Consider the following 14008-nt stretch of genomic DNA (forward strand, 5'->3'; position numbering starts at 1 on the left):
GGGGATGAAGACTGTCAGCCCCTCGTGGGACAACCTGATAACCTTGTGTCTACCCCAGCACTTAGAACAGTGCTTGGCACACAGTACATGCTTAACAAATACCAACATTATTATTAGTAGTATACATGGTGCAGTGCTGTATACTAAGCATTTGAAAAGTTCAGAATTAGGCATAAAATATTTACTGGAATAGTCCCTTGAGGACCAGGGACCCTGTCTAATTCTCACCTGTGTTTTCTTTCCCAGTGCAGAGTCCAGTGTTTTACAGTAAACATTTAGTAAATACTGTTGATATATATATAGTCCAAATAAATGTGCCATTGAATAGCTGTGCATGCAAAAGTGCTGAGGATTGGTAAAGTGATACATTGGAAGATGAGTTGGTGTGGGTAGGGAAATTAACTGGGGAAGGCTTGTTGGAGAGGAGGTGGAATTTTAGAATGATTTTAAATGTGGGGAGAACTGTGTCCTGTAGGATTTTGGAAGGGAGGGAAATCCAAGCCAGGGGAACAGAATAAGTGAGGTCATAGAGGAATAGAGAGCAAGGAACACTTCGAAGACTTGTTTGAGAGGAACGAAGAGGGGATAGCTGGGCACGAGAGCAAATAAGTATGGTGGGGTGAGTTGGTGGAGAGCCTTGAAGCTGATCGTAAGACATTTTTGATTGATGTGGAGACACAGGGTGCCAGTGGAGAATTCTGAGGAGAGGAAAAGTGAGGGCCGAGCAACGCTTCAAGATGATGCGTGCAGCTGTGTGTGGCTTAGATGAGATAGAGGAGAGGAGGGAGGCAGGGAGACCAGTGAGGAGGCTGATACACTAGTCTAGCCATAGTGTGACCGGAGCTTATGGTATATTGTTGCTAACACAGTCATCCAAGCACTTATATCTTGCGTTGACTACTCTATCAGCCTCCTGGCTGAGCTCCCTGCCTCCTGCCAGTCCATATTTCACTCTACTGTCCAAAAAATGTTCAGTCCACATCTCCCCACTCTTCAGAAACTTCCAATATATCTCCATCTCAAACAGAAACTCCTCGCCATTGGCTTAAAGGCACTCAGTCAACCGTCCCCCCTCCTACGTTACCTCACTGCTCTCGTACTACAATCCAGCCTGCACACTTCCCTTTTCTAATGTAGTCCTACTCAGTGTGCCGCAACCTTATTTGTCTCACCACTGACCCCTTGCCCACATCCTTCTTCCCACCTGCCTCACAGCCAACAGACCATCATTCTCCCTATCTTCAGAGTTATACTAAAATCAACATCTCCCAGAGGCCTTCCGTGACTAAGTCCTCACTTCCCCTTATTGTCCTGCATCACCAATGTACTTGGGTCTTTGTTCCTTTTAAGCACTTTGATATTCACCCATCTCTGAGCCCCACAGCACTTTTTATATGTATATATGCATATATGCATGTATATATATGTATATATATGTATATCCGTAGACTCTGTCATTTCTCTGATCTGTAATTAATTTTAATGTATGCTTCCCTCTCTAGTCTGTAGGCTCCTTTTAGGCAGGAGCACTTGCACTTTCCCAAGATGTTAGTACAGTGCTCTGCACACAGCATTCAGTAGATTCTGTTGATCGAGAGGAAGGGGAGGATCTGGGAGCTGTGTAGGAATAATCTGCAGGAGTTGGCATTAGATTGAATGTGAAAGTTGAAAGATAGTAAGGAGTCCGGTGGGCCATCAGGTTTGCAGGCTTCTAAGACAGGGAGGTCAGTGCTGTTGTTGATTGAGATGGGCAAGTTAGAAGGAGTGGATTTAAGGGAGACGAGAAGCTTTTAGATATGTTGTTCGAGTTGTTGTAGGACATTCAAATGGAATTGTCATGGAAACAAGAAGCAGTGAGGTTGGATGAGGTCAGAGAGATCGATTAGTTGAAGCTATGTGAGCAGATGAGCTCCCCAAGGGAGCCAGTGGAGAACACCTAACAGAAACTTTCCCCAAATAATTTACATTTTAGTTGTATTAACTTCTACAGCATGATGCTTGATGCACAGAACCACTTAACAAATACCATTATTATTATTATTAGCCACCCCCAAGCACTTAGGCATTTTTAGTCCTGTTCTCAGGATTCCTGTGCCTACACATATTTTTGTTTGTTCAGTTTTGTACTCTGCTCTTTCAGTCAGTTGCATTTGTGTGCCTTCTGTGTGTAGAGCACAGTAATAAGCATTTGGGAGCATAAAATAGATTTAGTAGGCATGATCCCTGCCCTCAAGGATCTTACAGTCTAGGAGAAACTGAATCACCTGCCCCAGCACCCTCAGGGGCAGAGTGGGAACCATGGCTCTTTTGGAATATCTCAGGTACCTCAAGTTTCCAAAGACTTGAAAGACTCTTCTCAGATTCCCCAAAGGCAGGCGAGGTCACCAGAGATATCCCAAGGCACTACAGAGCTCAGGACCTTTTGACCGGACACTGCTCTTCATTAGCAGAGGCCAAGCCAGGGGATGTGAAACTGTGGCCCCTGGAGGTGCCTTTAGAGAATTCATTCATTCATTCAGTAGTATTTATTGAGCACTTACTATGTGCAGAGCACTGTACTAAGTGCTTGGAATGTACAATTCGGCAACAGAATAAAACTCCTTGCTCAGGTTCTCTCCATGAACATTGTTGATGTGAATCTTCTTCTTTTATTCCAGCTTCTTCACGTTGACAAAAGAAGAGAATATCTCTATCAGCTTCAGGAATTTTTAGTTACAGATAACAGTAGGAATTGGCGTTTCCGAGCTGAGCTGGCTGAGTATGTCCCTTCCGTGGGTTTTGGAGGAGGGAGGGAGGAGCTCATTTATATTTAGAATATGAGGGCCGAATGGTCTGATATATCTATTTTCTCAAATATTATGCAAATAGTAACAGATCAACCGTCATCCAAATGTAAAGTTAACTACAGAGTTTTCTACGTGCAGATTAGCGAGGTTAATGGTACCAGATCCAACTTTGCAGTTGATTTGGAGTGGCGTCTGAAGCAAGCCCTTTACTTTCTAGGCCAGGCCTCTGTAATACTGTGCTTGTGGCAGATGCCCACGCTTCTAATTTCTCCCAGCAGTTGGCCTGCTTTGGTTATAATGCTTGCAGAGCTATTATTGAAGCCATTATTTATTCTGGATAGGGAAAATTATTATTATTATTGCTATTATTAACAACAACAACAGTAGTGCCATACACTCTGTGATTCCCTGGATCACAAGTTATTCAGTCCCTGTCCCACACAGGTTTCACAGAGAAGAGATATTTTATCTCCAGTTTACAGATGAGGAAACTGGGGAACAGAGAAGTTAAGTGACTTGCCCAGGATCACACAGCAGGCCAGGTTCAGAGCTGGGACTAGAACCTGAGTCTCCTGGCTCACAGACCCATGCTCTTTCCACCGGGTCACGCTGCCTCCAAATGTTTGTAATGTCTCCAGCTCTCTGGTGTGTCAGAACTGTTGCGTAGATCTTTTTTTAAATCATGAAGCTAGCATGATGGTGAATACTAATAATAGAAGCCATTTAGTAACAGTTAAAGTGAGTGTTAAGTTTGGAGTCATCCTGTTTCATTACATCGTAGTTCTCTTGAAGAATTGGTACAAGTTAAGTGGAATTGAATTAAACAGAATGGTTTTTAAAGTGGTAGGTATATGCATTAAGACTTAGTTGATTCATGTATATTTAGCTACATTTCAAAACACTGTAATGAAAAAGAGCATAGGATTTATTAACTACCATTCTACTAAATTAATATACATTCCCAGTAGGTTTAAGCAGTCTAACTTGAATGTTCCCTTGATTCCAGAAGCTCTAATTTCCCTGCCTATTGACGGACCAACTTGTTCAATAATACCTCCATTAAAGCAATCCCACGAAAGGGATATTAAAGAGTGGGAGTGCATTTTAATATCAATAACTTGGTGTCTGGAGGTTTGGTCAAATTGAAGTGCAAAATAAGGCTTTACATCAGTTGACTTACCATTTATTTTAATTTGGCCTATTCATTTTTACAGGCAGCTGATTCTACTTCTAGATCTCTACAGTGCCAGAGATGTGTATGACTATTTACGACCCATTGCTCTGAATCTTTGTGCAGATAAGGTTTCTTCTGTTCGTTGGATTTCCTACAAGCTGGTATGTCCTGCAGTAATAGACTCGGATTAAGGAAGATGTATTTAATTTAACAGTAGGATAGGGATTTTTTTTTCCTGAATTTTCTCATCTCTCTCTCTCTCCAGGTTAGTGAAATGGTAAAGAAGCTACACTTGGCCACATCAGCAACATTTGGAGTGGATCTCATGAACGAGCTGGTGGAACGTTTTGGCAGAGGCCCCAAATGGTCTGGCCGACAGACGTTTGTATTTGTCTGCCAGGTAAATGGAAGTTCTTCCCTGCTTTTACGTTGAGTTTTTCCTCCTTCGAAACCAATCAGTTGTACTTATGTGCCGAGCACTACACTAAGCGCCTGGGAGAGTACAATATAAAGATTTGGTCGACACGTTCCCTGCCCGCGAGGACTGTACTTGAACAGCGACTTGGACATCTCTCTCCCTGCCCCGGAACACCTTAATAAGTGGACGACCGGAGACGCTTGAGAGGGACACTAGAGGTTTCTTTTTCTCCTTGAGAATCGGAGGAGTTTCCCAAGCGCTTAGTCGAGCGCCCTGCCCGCAGTAAGCTCTTAGTAAATAGGATTGGTTGAAGTGTTGCTGGACTTTTGGTTTATCCCACCTCGGCGATGCGCAGTCGTTCGCAGCTAAAACTGCCACGGTTCTGGAACTCACCACCAGGGGGTGCTCAGGCTCCATCGGCTCCCGGGATCGCCACTCATTCATTCAATCGTATTGATTGAGCGCTTACTATGTGCAGAGCACTGGACTGAGCGCTTGGAATGGACAATTCGGCCACAGATAGAGACCACCCCCGCCCGTCGACGGGCTTACAGTCTAATCGACTCCTACTGGTGGGCAAAGCTTGACGTTTTCATTTCCACTATCTAAAAGATTTTAGATACACGCGCCAAATAGGGTATCCGGCAGCCCAAGGCTGAGACAGTCACCGAGGTTGAGATTCCGGGTCACTGAGTTTCCCCTGTCAGGCGGCGGATATGTTAGGGATTCATCCATTCGATTGTATTTATTGAGCGCTCATTCTGTGCAGCGCACTGGACTGAGCACTTGGAATGGACAATTCGGCAACGGAGACAGTCCCTGCCAAATAACGGGCTCACAGTCTAAACGGGGGAGACGGACGGCAAAGCAGAACAGAACAAAACAAAAACAAGACAACCTCATCAAGATAAATAGAATCAAGGGGATGTTCAGGTCATTAATAAAATAAAGAGGGTCGTAATGTGTACAGATAATATATACAAAGCACAGTGCTGAGGGGAAGGGGGAAGAGCAGAGGGTGGGAGGGAGAGGAGAGGGAAAGGGGGGGCTCAGTCTGGGAAGGCCCCTTGGAGGAGATGAGCTCTCAGTAGGGCTTTGAAGAGGGGAAGAGAGTTTGGCGGAGATGAGGAGGGAGGGCATTCCAGGACAGCGGGAGGACGTGGGCCAGGGGTCGACAGCAGGATAGGTGCGAAGGGGGAACAGTGAGGAGGTGGGTGGCAGAGGAGCGGAGTGTACAGGGTGGGCAGTAGAAAGAAGGGAGGTGAGGTAGGAGGGGGCAAGGTGATGGAGAGCTTTGAAGCCAAGAGTGAGGAGTTTTTGTTTCGTGCGAAGCTTGATAGGCAACCACTGGAGGTTTTTGAGGAGGGGAGGGATGCTCCGGGCCAAGTTCTCGATCCTTGTGGAAAGTGTGGGACACTTTATTCGGAGTGACCCAAGGGGGCTGAAGCCTGACTTGGAGGGACCCTGAGATTTTCTGGTGCCTCGGGCGGATTGATGTCTAAGCCCACTTGTCAGCCCTCCCCGCCCCCGAGATTGGGCTCTGTTCTGGAGTGGCACCGAGGGGTGAGCGGAGGGCATCTGCAGACGTGCTTTGTTGGCGCTAAAGACATCCGGTCCTGTTGATTCCCAGGTGTGGGGCTGGATTCCACTTTTTTTTGTTTTAAAACCGATTATGCTGCCACCTGAGGGACTGTTGCAGTCACAGCGTTATTAAGCGTTATAATCCATCCATCTTCGGGGCTGAGTTCACGTAACAGCCTTAAGCATGATCTCCTTTCTCCTTCCAGACCATCATTGAAGATGACTGCCTCCCCATGGACCATTTTGCTGCACACTTGATGCCACATTTGCTAAATTTAGCCAGTGACAGAGTTCCGAATGTCAGAGTGTTGCTGGCAAAAACGTTGAGACAAACCCTTTTAGAAAAAGGTTGGTAGTCGCATTTTTTTTCCGCTTTTTCGTACGACTGTTAGAGAGGTATTAACTAAGATATGTCTCCTTGTCTTCAGTTCGAAAGCACCCGTATTCTCGCTCTTATCTGTATCAGAAACTCAGCCCCCAAATAAAGGGGCCTCGGCCAGCGCTGTGTCTCCCTCCAACACTCTCAACGAACTAGGGAGAGATATTTTGAGAGAAAACGCAGGCTTCGGGGTGGCCGGTGAGGCTAGGAGAATTTAATTCCCAAACCGTTTCAGAAGGCAGTTTCCAAGGGATTTATGGACATGTGGTGGACCAGCATCAAATTTGTAATGGGCAGTGTGACCCAGGGAAGGAATGTTGATAGGGGAGGCTGGTCACATGACTACGGACCAGTCTCAGCCTCATTTTACCTGCCTAATCAGGTAAAGAGGTGGAGCTGTATTCGAAGATAGACCGGGCACCGTCTTTATAAAAGGCATTTGGTGGTGTAGACATTCTCCAAGGATTTGACTCCGCCCGCTCCTCAATGGCAAACCCCAGTGCATCCTACTCATTGGCATCAGCTTGACGTTGCTTGGGCTTGAGCATCCTGAGAGGCGGCCTCTTCCCCGGCCCACCTCCCACCCCTGGTCTGAATCTGGAATTTTGGCAGGGGGTCCCTTCCTCTAAATGGCTGTCCTGGGAGCAAATGCCCTGAGAAGCAACTGGCTGGCAGAAAAATTAAATCCCACTAAAAATCACTAGTCACACTTTTTGCTGTTTTCCATAGGACGAGCAAGGCTATAATTCTGATCTGCTATTCATTAGAGCTCTAGTTTGCCCGCGTATTGTAATTGGCTCCCGTGTTCTAGCAGTGAATAGGTTGAAAAATTGGCAGGTGTAAAAAAAAAAATCGAGTGATGCACTAATTCTCATCTCTGATTTGCAACTTTAATTTCAGAATATTTCTTGAATTCTGCCAACTCTCATCAGGAGGCTGTGGAACAAACACTTATGGCTCTTCAGATGGATCGGGACAATGATGTCAAATATTTTGCAACCATTCACCCTGCCAGCAGTAAAATTGCCGAAGATGCCATGAGCACAGCTTCCTCAACATACTAGAAAAGCAGAGTTGGAATGTGTCTCCTGTAAGCAGTACCGAGCAAAACTGTCCACAAGTGCTCTTCCCAAGGGGTGACCAGCTAGGACCGACCAGCTTTTCTGAAGGAGGAAAGATCTTTCTCTCTCTGTCTCTGTCTCTCTGCCTCTCTCTGCCCCTCTCTCTCTCTCTGTCTCTTTGGACAGGCTTAAATATAGGCAGATGTTTCCTACACCTGACACCAGGGATTTTAAGAGTCAAGTTAAAAGTAAACACTGTCCCCTCTTGACTTGAGGAAAGAACCAATTTCTCAGAGGATTACAATTGCCACCAAAGCCTTAAAATCCTTCTGTCTTCCTGAATGAATTAAACTTGAATTGGCAGAGCAGGTTTCCCTATAGGAGGGGGTTCTCAGAGATTCCCAAAGACCGGCATTGTTCTCTCCTGGGGACTGAATTTAGGAAATCTAACTTAGTAACCGATAGAAAGGCAGATGCCAACCAGGATGTAAAAGAGAACTCCAGTATTGGCTCTAAATGTTTTTATCCAGGCAAGGACTTGATGAGGGGCTGTGGCTTGCTGCCATACCCATCCTTTAAAGTAAGTGTGAATAGGTTTTGTTTTTTGGGGTTTTTTTTGATGTGTGTAAATGCGGAAAGTAGAAACTTTTGGACTTCTTAAAGGGCTCGATGCTAACACTAAACTAAAATTTGATTTTAATTCTTAAGTGCAGCATATTGCTGTATCCTGTAGCGGAAAACTTTGCTGAGTACCCGTGTCCTAATTGTTTTCATGCTGGTCATGATCTGGAGGGAGTTTATTAGCACGTGTGCTATATATATGTCAGGTATTTCTAACTTGATCATGATCAGCTCTGAGGTGCAACTTTTTCTTCACATATTGTACATACGTCTGCGAACGCTCCCTTGGGAGCGTCACAGCCTTTAATCATGGTGTTTAAACTGTTGATACAAGTTGTTCTCTACTTGTCCAAATAAAATTTATTAATAAGATGAGTTTAACTCGAGACTGTTTTTAGATATTCTGGAGTACATGAGCTTTGGTACCCACGGGCAGGGTACCGGGACCATTTTGGATGGTTTCGATTTTGAGCGACTCCCCTCTCCCTCCACTTGTAAAAGCTTGTCTGGCCAAACCTATGTACGTAAATACCGGAAATTTCCTCTTTTATTTTTTAATTTTAAGTCAGTGGGCACTAAGGCTTCCTGGAGGAGGTGTGTTTTTAATGGTTTTGGAGGTGTGGTGAGATCTGCCTGAGGAGGAGGGACGACCTCTGCCAAGGTGTGGCAGTGAAGTGATTCTAAGAAAGTAAGTGGGTTTGCTTGGTAGGGCAGATCTAGTAAGAAAGAAACGAATTGTCATCGAGTCCCTTACGGTAGGTCGGTGTAGAATTAGAGCTCTTAGATCCTAGCACTCTTGCACCTACGGGGGTGGAAAATGTGTGGTAAAATTAAGTATATGGAGAGGCTTTTCAGTTTGTAGTCCTGTGGTTTTGCAGTTCCATTTAAAAGAGACTTGGTCAGGTCAGACAGAGATTGAAGGGACTGTGATTTGTATGTTGCCTGGGCAACAAACAGTACCTCTAAAGAAAGTGAGGAAATACTAGAATCAGTGGTGGCTTCTGCTAACAGTTTCTACTAGGAGATAGAGTACAGCAGAAATGGTGTGGCAGAAAAGATATATCTCAGCCCGATTCATGACCTTTCGTCAGCAGAACAATTGCTGTGTCTGTCTGTACCCAGTCACAATGTGTGAATTGGAAAGGGAGAAAGAGAACCCTTTTGGGCATTTCCAATCTCTGAAAGTGATCTCTTTACACTGTACTACAGTACATAATGTACAGTATGTACATTAGTATGTAAAAAACTTTTTTTATGGTATTTTGTAAGCATTTCACTATATGCCTAGGCACTGTACTAAATTTATCAAATTGGACACAGCCCATGTCCCACATGGGGCTCACAGTCTTAATCCCCATTTTACAGATGAGGTAACTGAGGCACAGAGAAGCTAAGTGATTGCCCAGGGTCACACAGCGGAGAAGTGCTAGAGCTGGGATCAGAACCCAGGTCCTGACTCCCAGGTCTGGGCTCTATCCACAAGGGCCCTGTGGCTTCCTAATAGTTCAAAAGTCTCTAAATTATAAAGGAGCTGGGAAAGCTGCAGCTTTGAATGGGAATGTAGAGCTGGATGTTACACTAAGGGAGGGGATTTTTTTTGGGGGGGTCCCTTTGATAGCTAAGAATGACATCTTAGTCCGACCTTTCCAGTCTACAGTGGGAGAGACCGGGGAATCCTGCCCCCCAAAAGTGAAGTAATGTATGGGGGTGGGGGGGAGGTGTGTAGGGTCACCCCCTGGCCCTGCAGATCGTCCTCCGGGATCCCCATTCTGGGGGCTGTGAGCCTGGACCCCCCCCCCCCCACCCCGACACCCATTTCCCGGACTGTGCAAAGACAGCAGAAGAGGCTGCACGGGGCATAGAGAACAAGCTTTAAGTGAATTTAAACGTCCTCCTTTGCTGTAGTGTTTTGGGTTTCTGTTTGCACAACAGCTTCGGTTGAAGATGACTTAGAAAAACTATGCGTTCCCCGTTAACTTGTTAAAGCTGCGCCCTGCACTGGTCAACTCAGGAATCTGGTTTTTTTTTGTTTGGGCAGCATATTGTCTCTGTGGAGGCTCAGGGTTAGAACCAAGTACTTTGAAACCCGGGAAGGGCTGTTGAATGCAAACTAGCCCTTGCTATTTCTTTCAGTCAGTGCTGGAGACAGCCCCTTTATTTTAGAAGTTGTAATTTTGCAATTTTTAATTTTGAACCGAGCAGTGGCTTAACAGTGTTGTGTATGGGTTACTTTAGGCCTTCAAGCTTCAATTTCTGAGTTGGGGAAATTCCAGCCCAGCGCTTGGTTTGATCTGTGAAGCTCTGGAGGATGAAAGGAGCGAGAGGCAAGATTAAAAAGTCCAGGGTGTTGGAGAAGTTGTAACTAAGCAGATAACGTGTGACTAAGGCGTAAAATACAGGCAGGACAAACAAGCGTGGCCAGGAGCCCCAAGTCACAGAATCAACAAGCCCACGGGACGGGTTGAGCCGCAGGAAGATGTGTTTGGACTATCACGATTGGAATGATGCCGATGTGTCCCGAGCCTCGAGATGGAGAAGCACATGCCCGTGTTTGGTCATCCGCCCGAAATGGGGGTAAAGCCATTACATCAACCTCCAGGAACTCAAAAATGACTTTTTTCTTTTTTTTTTTTTTAAATCCCAACAACTGGCAGACTCAGAAACCAAAGGAAAATGAGACCAAGGGAAAATAAATGAAAGCAAAGTCTTCGCATTTCTGAAATTTAATCTTCACACTTTCTAGTCCTATATCGGCATAGATTGCCGGATCAAGCGTCGTGGGGGCAGTCTGTGAGCCCAAAGAAGCAGCTGTGACTGATGGTTTGAGGGGCAGAGAGACTCTCCGGTCCCATCAGGGAGGATTGACTGAGCAGGGGTGTGTGGGCAGAGAGGTACGGGATGAAAAATGAGTCAGTGAGATGCTGCAGCACAAAGCATTCCCCTGTCTGAGGACCCCCCACGCTCTCTTCCTTTGACTTCTGCTATCCCTTCAGGGAGAAAACCCCTCCGGGACTGGGCTTGGAATTCTGGCGGAACAGTCTTGAAGAGCAAGAGGTAATTAAAAACTTTAAATCCCTCTCAATTAAATACACCCCACTGCCTTTCAGAAGTACGCTCATGCTTAAAACAGCCTTGGCAGCTGGGAAAAATCTCTTCTCTCATGTAACTTGAAAAATGGAACCATTTCCTGAACCTTTCTGTGCCTCAGCCCCAAACCAAAAAGCATATTCTGGCCTGCTGGTAGGGACTAGGCTTTCCTTTAGATAGTAGACTCCTCAGGGACAGGGATCGTGTCACTATTTTTACATGTTCCCAAGTCCATAGAATACAAACGTATAGGTCTACTTACACAGAACGGGCACTCAACTAGAGAAGGTGATCGCGATCTTGTGGAGCCGATGGAAATCCTTCCAGAAACTAGAGGAAAGGCAGGATATTTTCAGTGGTTCTGCCTTCACTTACCTGGACCTGACTAGATGATTTATTGGCCATTTTGGGGCGGATGCCAAGCTATGAATTTAAAAAAAAAAAATTTGTTCAAGGCCTTAGTAGAGTGCCGGGGAGATACAAGATAATCAGGTTGCACACAGCCCATGCCCCATAAGGGGGATAATAATAATGTTAGTATTTGTTAAGCACTTACTATGTGCAGAGCAACTGTTCTAAGCGCTGGGGTAGATACGGGGTACTCAGGTTGTACCACGTGAGGCTCACAGTCTTAATCCCCATTTTCCAGATGAGGTAACTGAGGCACAGAGAAGTTAAGTGACTTGCCCACAGTCACACAGCTGACAAGTGGCAGAGCTGGGATTGGAATCCATGACCTCTCACAATCTTAATCCCCATCTTACAGGTGAGGAAACCGAGGCATAAAAGTTCAGTGACTTGCCTAAGGTTACAAGTTGCAGAGCCAGGATTTATTACCCAGGTCATCCTGCCTTCCAGGCTCCTGCTACACCCACTAGGCCACGCTTGTCCCAGATTGCATTTTTCACCTATTAAATTACCCTCTAGTCACCATGTAAATATTAGCTGCTGCTTATCCAAACTGAGGCCCATTTTGCTGATTTTTCGAAGCAAGTGCTGTCGCCAACTGTATCCTGCTCCACACCACTCCTTGGGACCATTGGGGAGAAAGAGCGAGGCTGACCCAGTTTGTAGAATACCAAGTTTAAAAAGATTTTTTGAGGGTATCTGTTAAGCACTTACTACGTGTCAAACGCTAAGCGCCGAGATAGGTAAAAGTTAATTCGATGGGACAAAGTCTCTGTCCCGCCTGGGGCTCCCAGGGTAAGAATTTCCTAACGGAATAACGTAGTGGAGGAGACAGAAAGCTGGAGTGGCTTTCTCACGAAGAATACCCTTCACCCCTCTTCGAGGAAAGGTCTGGAAACAAACCAAAGGAGTTAAACTAGAACCACCATCCCCCCCGCCCCGGCCCAAATGTAATCGGGGATTAACTCGGGAGGTTCTAGGGCCACCAACAGTGACTACGAGGCTTCTTCCGTGTGAAACTAATTGGGCTAGTCCCAGATTCCTGTTGGCAACTAACAGACTAAGGTCACGATGATGTCAAGACCAGGCAAGTGCGGTCCCCACCCCGGATTCTGATTTCAAGTTTCCGACAGGCCGCCACTCTGGACCCAGGTCAGTAGTTCCCGTGATTCTCATTGGTGTCACTCAGTGAGGATCAGCGTTTTTGTTTTGTTCTTTCGGCATTTCTTGAGCACTTACTACGTGCCCTGCACTGTACACTAAGCGCTGGGGTAGCTACGAGTTAATCGGGCCGGACTGGATCCGTGTCCCACCTAGGGCTCGCGGCTTTAATCCCCGTACTACGGATGAGGTAACAGGCACAGTGAAGTGACTTGTCCAAGGTCACCCAGATGACAAGCGGTGGAGCCTGGATTCAAGCCGGGTCCCGGGAGTCCCGGGCCCCGTGCTTTTTCCAGTAGGCCCACGCTAATTCTGCGGTAGCGAAAGCACCCCGCCACCTCAGGAAGCTCGTTCTGTCGCCCACCGGGTTCAGGCTTCACCTGTGCTTCGGGGGCATCACCTCAAGACCCTCAGGGAAGCAGAGCACAAAGAACGAAAGGTGGGTTGACGGCTGGGGCCTTGTATTTGTCAAAAAGGCCCCTTCAGGTTGGGCCCTGCTCCCGTAACGGTGAGAGACGAAGAGCTCGCTGACATCCTGCTCGGGTGAGAACCTTGGAGCCCAACCCGTGTCCTGCAGGTGAGGGGACGAGAGGTCTGTCGGGACCCACCGCGACCTCTCCCTTGGAGATCTAGCGCATGGAGATCTAGGGCGAGAAGCAGCACGGCTCAGTGGAAAGAGCCCAGCCTTGAGAGTCGGAGGTCGTGGGTTTGAATCCCTGCTCTGCCACTTGTCAGCTGACTGTGGGCAAGTCACTTCACTTCTCTGGGCCTCAGTTACCTCATCTGTAAAATGGGGATTAACACTGTGAGAGCCCCACGTGGGACAACCTGATCACCTTGTATCTCCCCCAGCGCTTAGAACAGTGCTCTGCACAGAGTAAGTGCTTAACAAATACCAACATTATTCTTATTGTTAGGGGCCGGGAGCATGGAACAAGCCACTGCGCCCCTCCCACCACCTCTAGGAGCAGAGGGAGATGATGGTTACCACTGCCTGCCCTACGATTTGCTACGTAGTGGGCGGATACATTCTTTTAAAATCGCTTTTCCTTCCTTGAAGTAACTCCTACAAAGAAAAGTAAAATTCTGGCTCTGGTTACTACCTAACGGAGCTCACTGTAACGGCCCCTCTGTCTGGGATAGATCCGATGCCGAAGCTGATGAGCCATACACGTTTCCCCTGTCCGCTGCTTTCCTAACAGGGCCAAACAATTTTCATTTAAGGAAAGAGCCCGGGCTTAGGAGTCAGAGGTCATGGGTTCTAATCCCCCCTCCGCCACTTGTCAGCTGTGTGATTTTGGGTGAGTCACTTGACTTCTCGGTGCCTCAGTT

General features: G+C 46.6%; 1 protein-coding gene across 11 annotated transcripts in view; it reads left to right on the forward strand.

Annotated features, from left to right (window-relative positions):
• The window catches only part of PPP4R1 (protein phosphatase 4 regulatory subunit 1), a 128990-nt gene extending 118243 nt beyond the window's left edge, over window positions 1-10747 (forward strand). For 10 of the 11 annotated variants that reach the window (XM_029065818.2, XM_029065821.2, XM_039912136.1 and 7 more), the window contains 5 exons: window positions 2658-2758; window positions 4001-4121; window positions 4226-4360; window positions 6166-6307; window positions 7239-8401. In XM_029065818.2, coding sequence (XP_028921651.1) covers window positions 2658-2758; window positions 4001-4121; window positions 4226-4360; window positions 6166-6307; window positions 7239-7402 — 663 coding nt within the window. In that variant the 3' untranslated portion in view covers window positions 7403-8401. Of the gene's footprint in view, window positions 1-2657; window positions 2759-4000; window positions 4122-4225; window positions 4361-6165; window positions 6308-7238; window positions 8402-10255 lie in introns of those variants that run through there. The other variant, XM_039912134.1, reaches the window with a different exon arrangement.
• The last annotated feature ends 3261 nt before the right edge of the window (window positions 10748-14008 follow it).

The sequence above is a fragment of the Ornithorhynchus anatinus genome, chromosome 5 (assembly GCF_004115215.2).
Source record: "Ornithorhynchus anatinus isolate Pmale09 chromosome 5, mOrnAna1.pri.v4, whole genome shotgun sequence".
Taxonomy (NCBI): Eukaryota; Metazoa; Chordata; class Mammalia; order Monotremata; family Ornithorhynchidae; genus Ornithorhynchus; species Ornithorhynchus anatinus.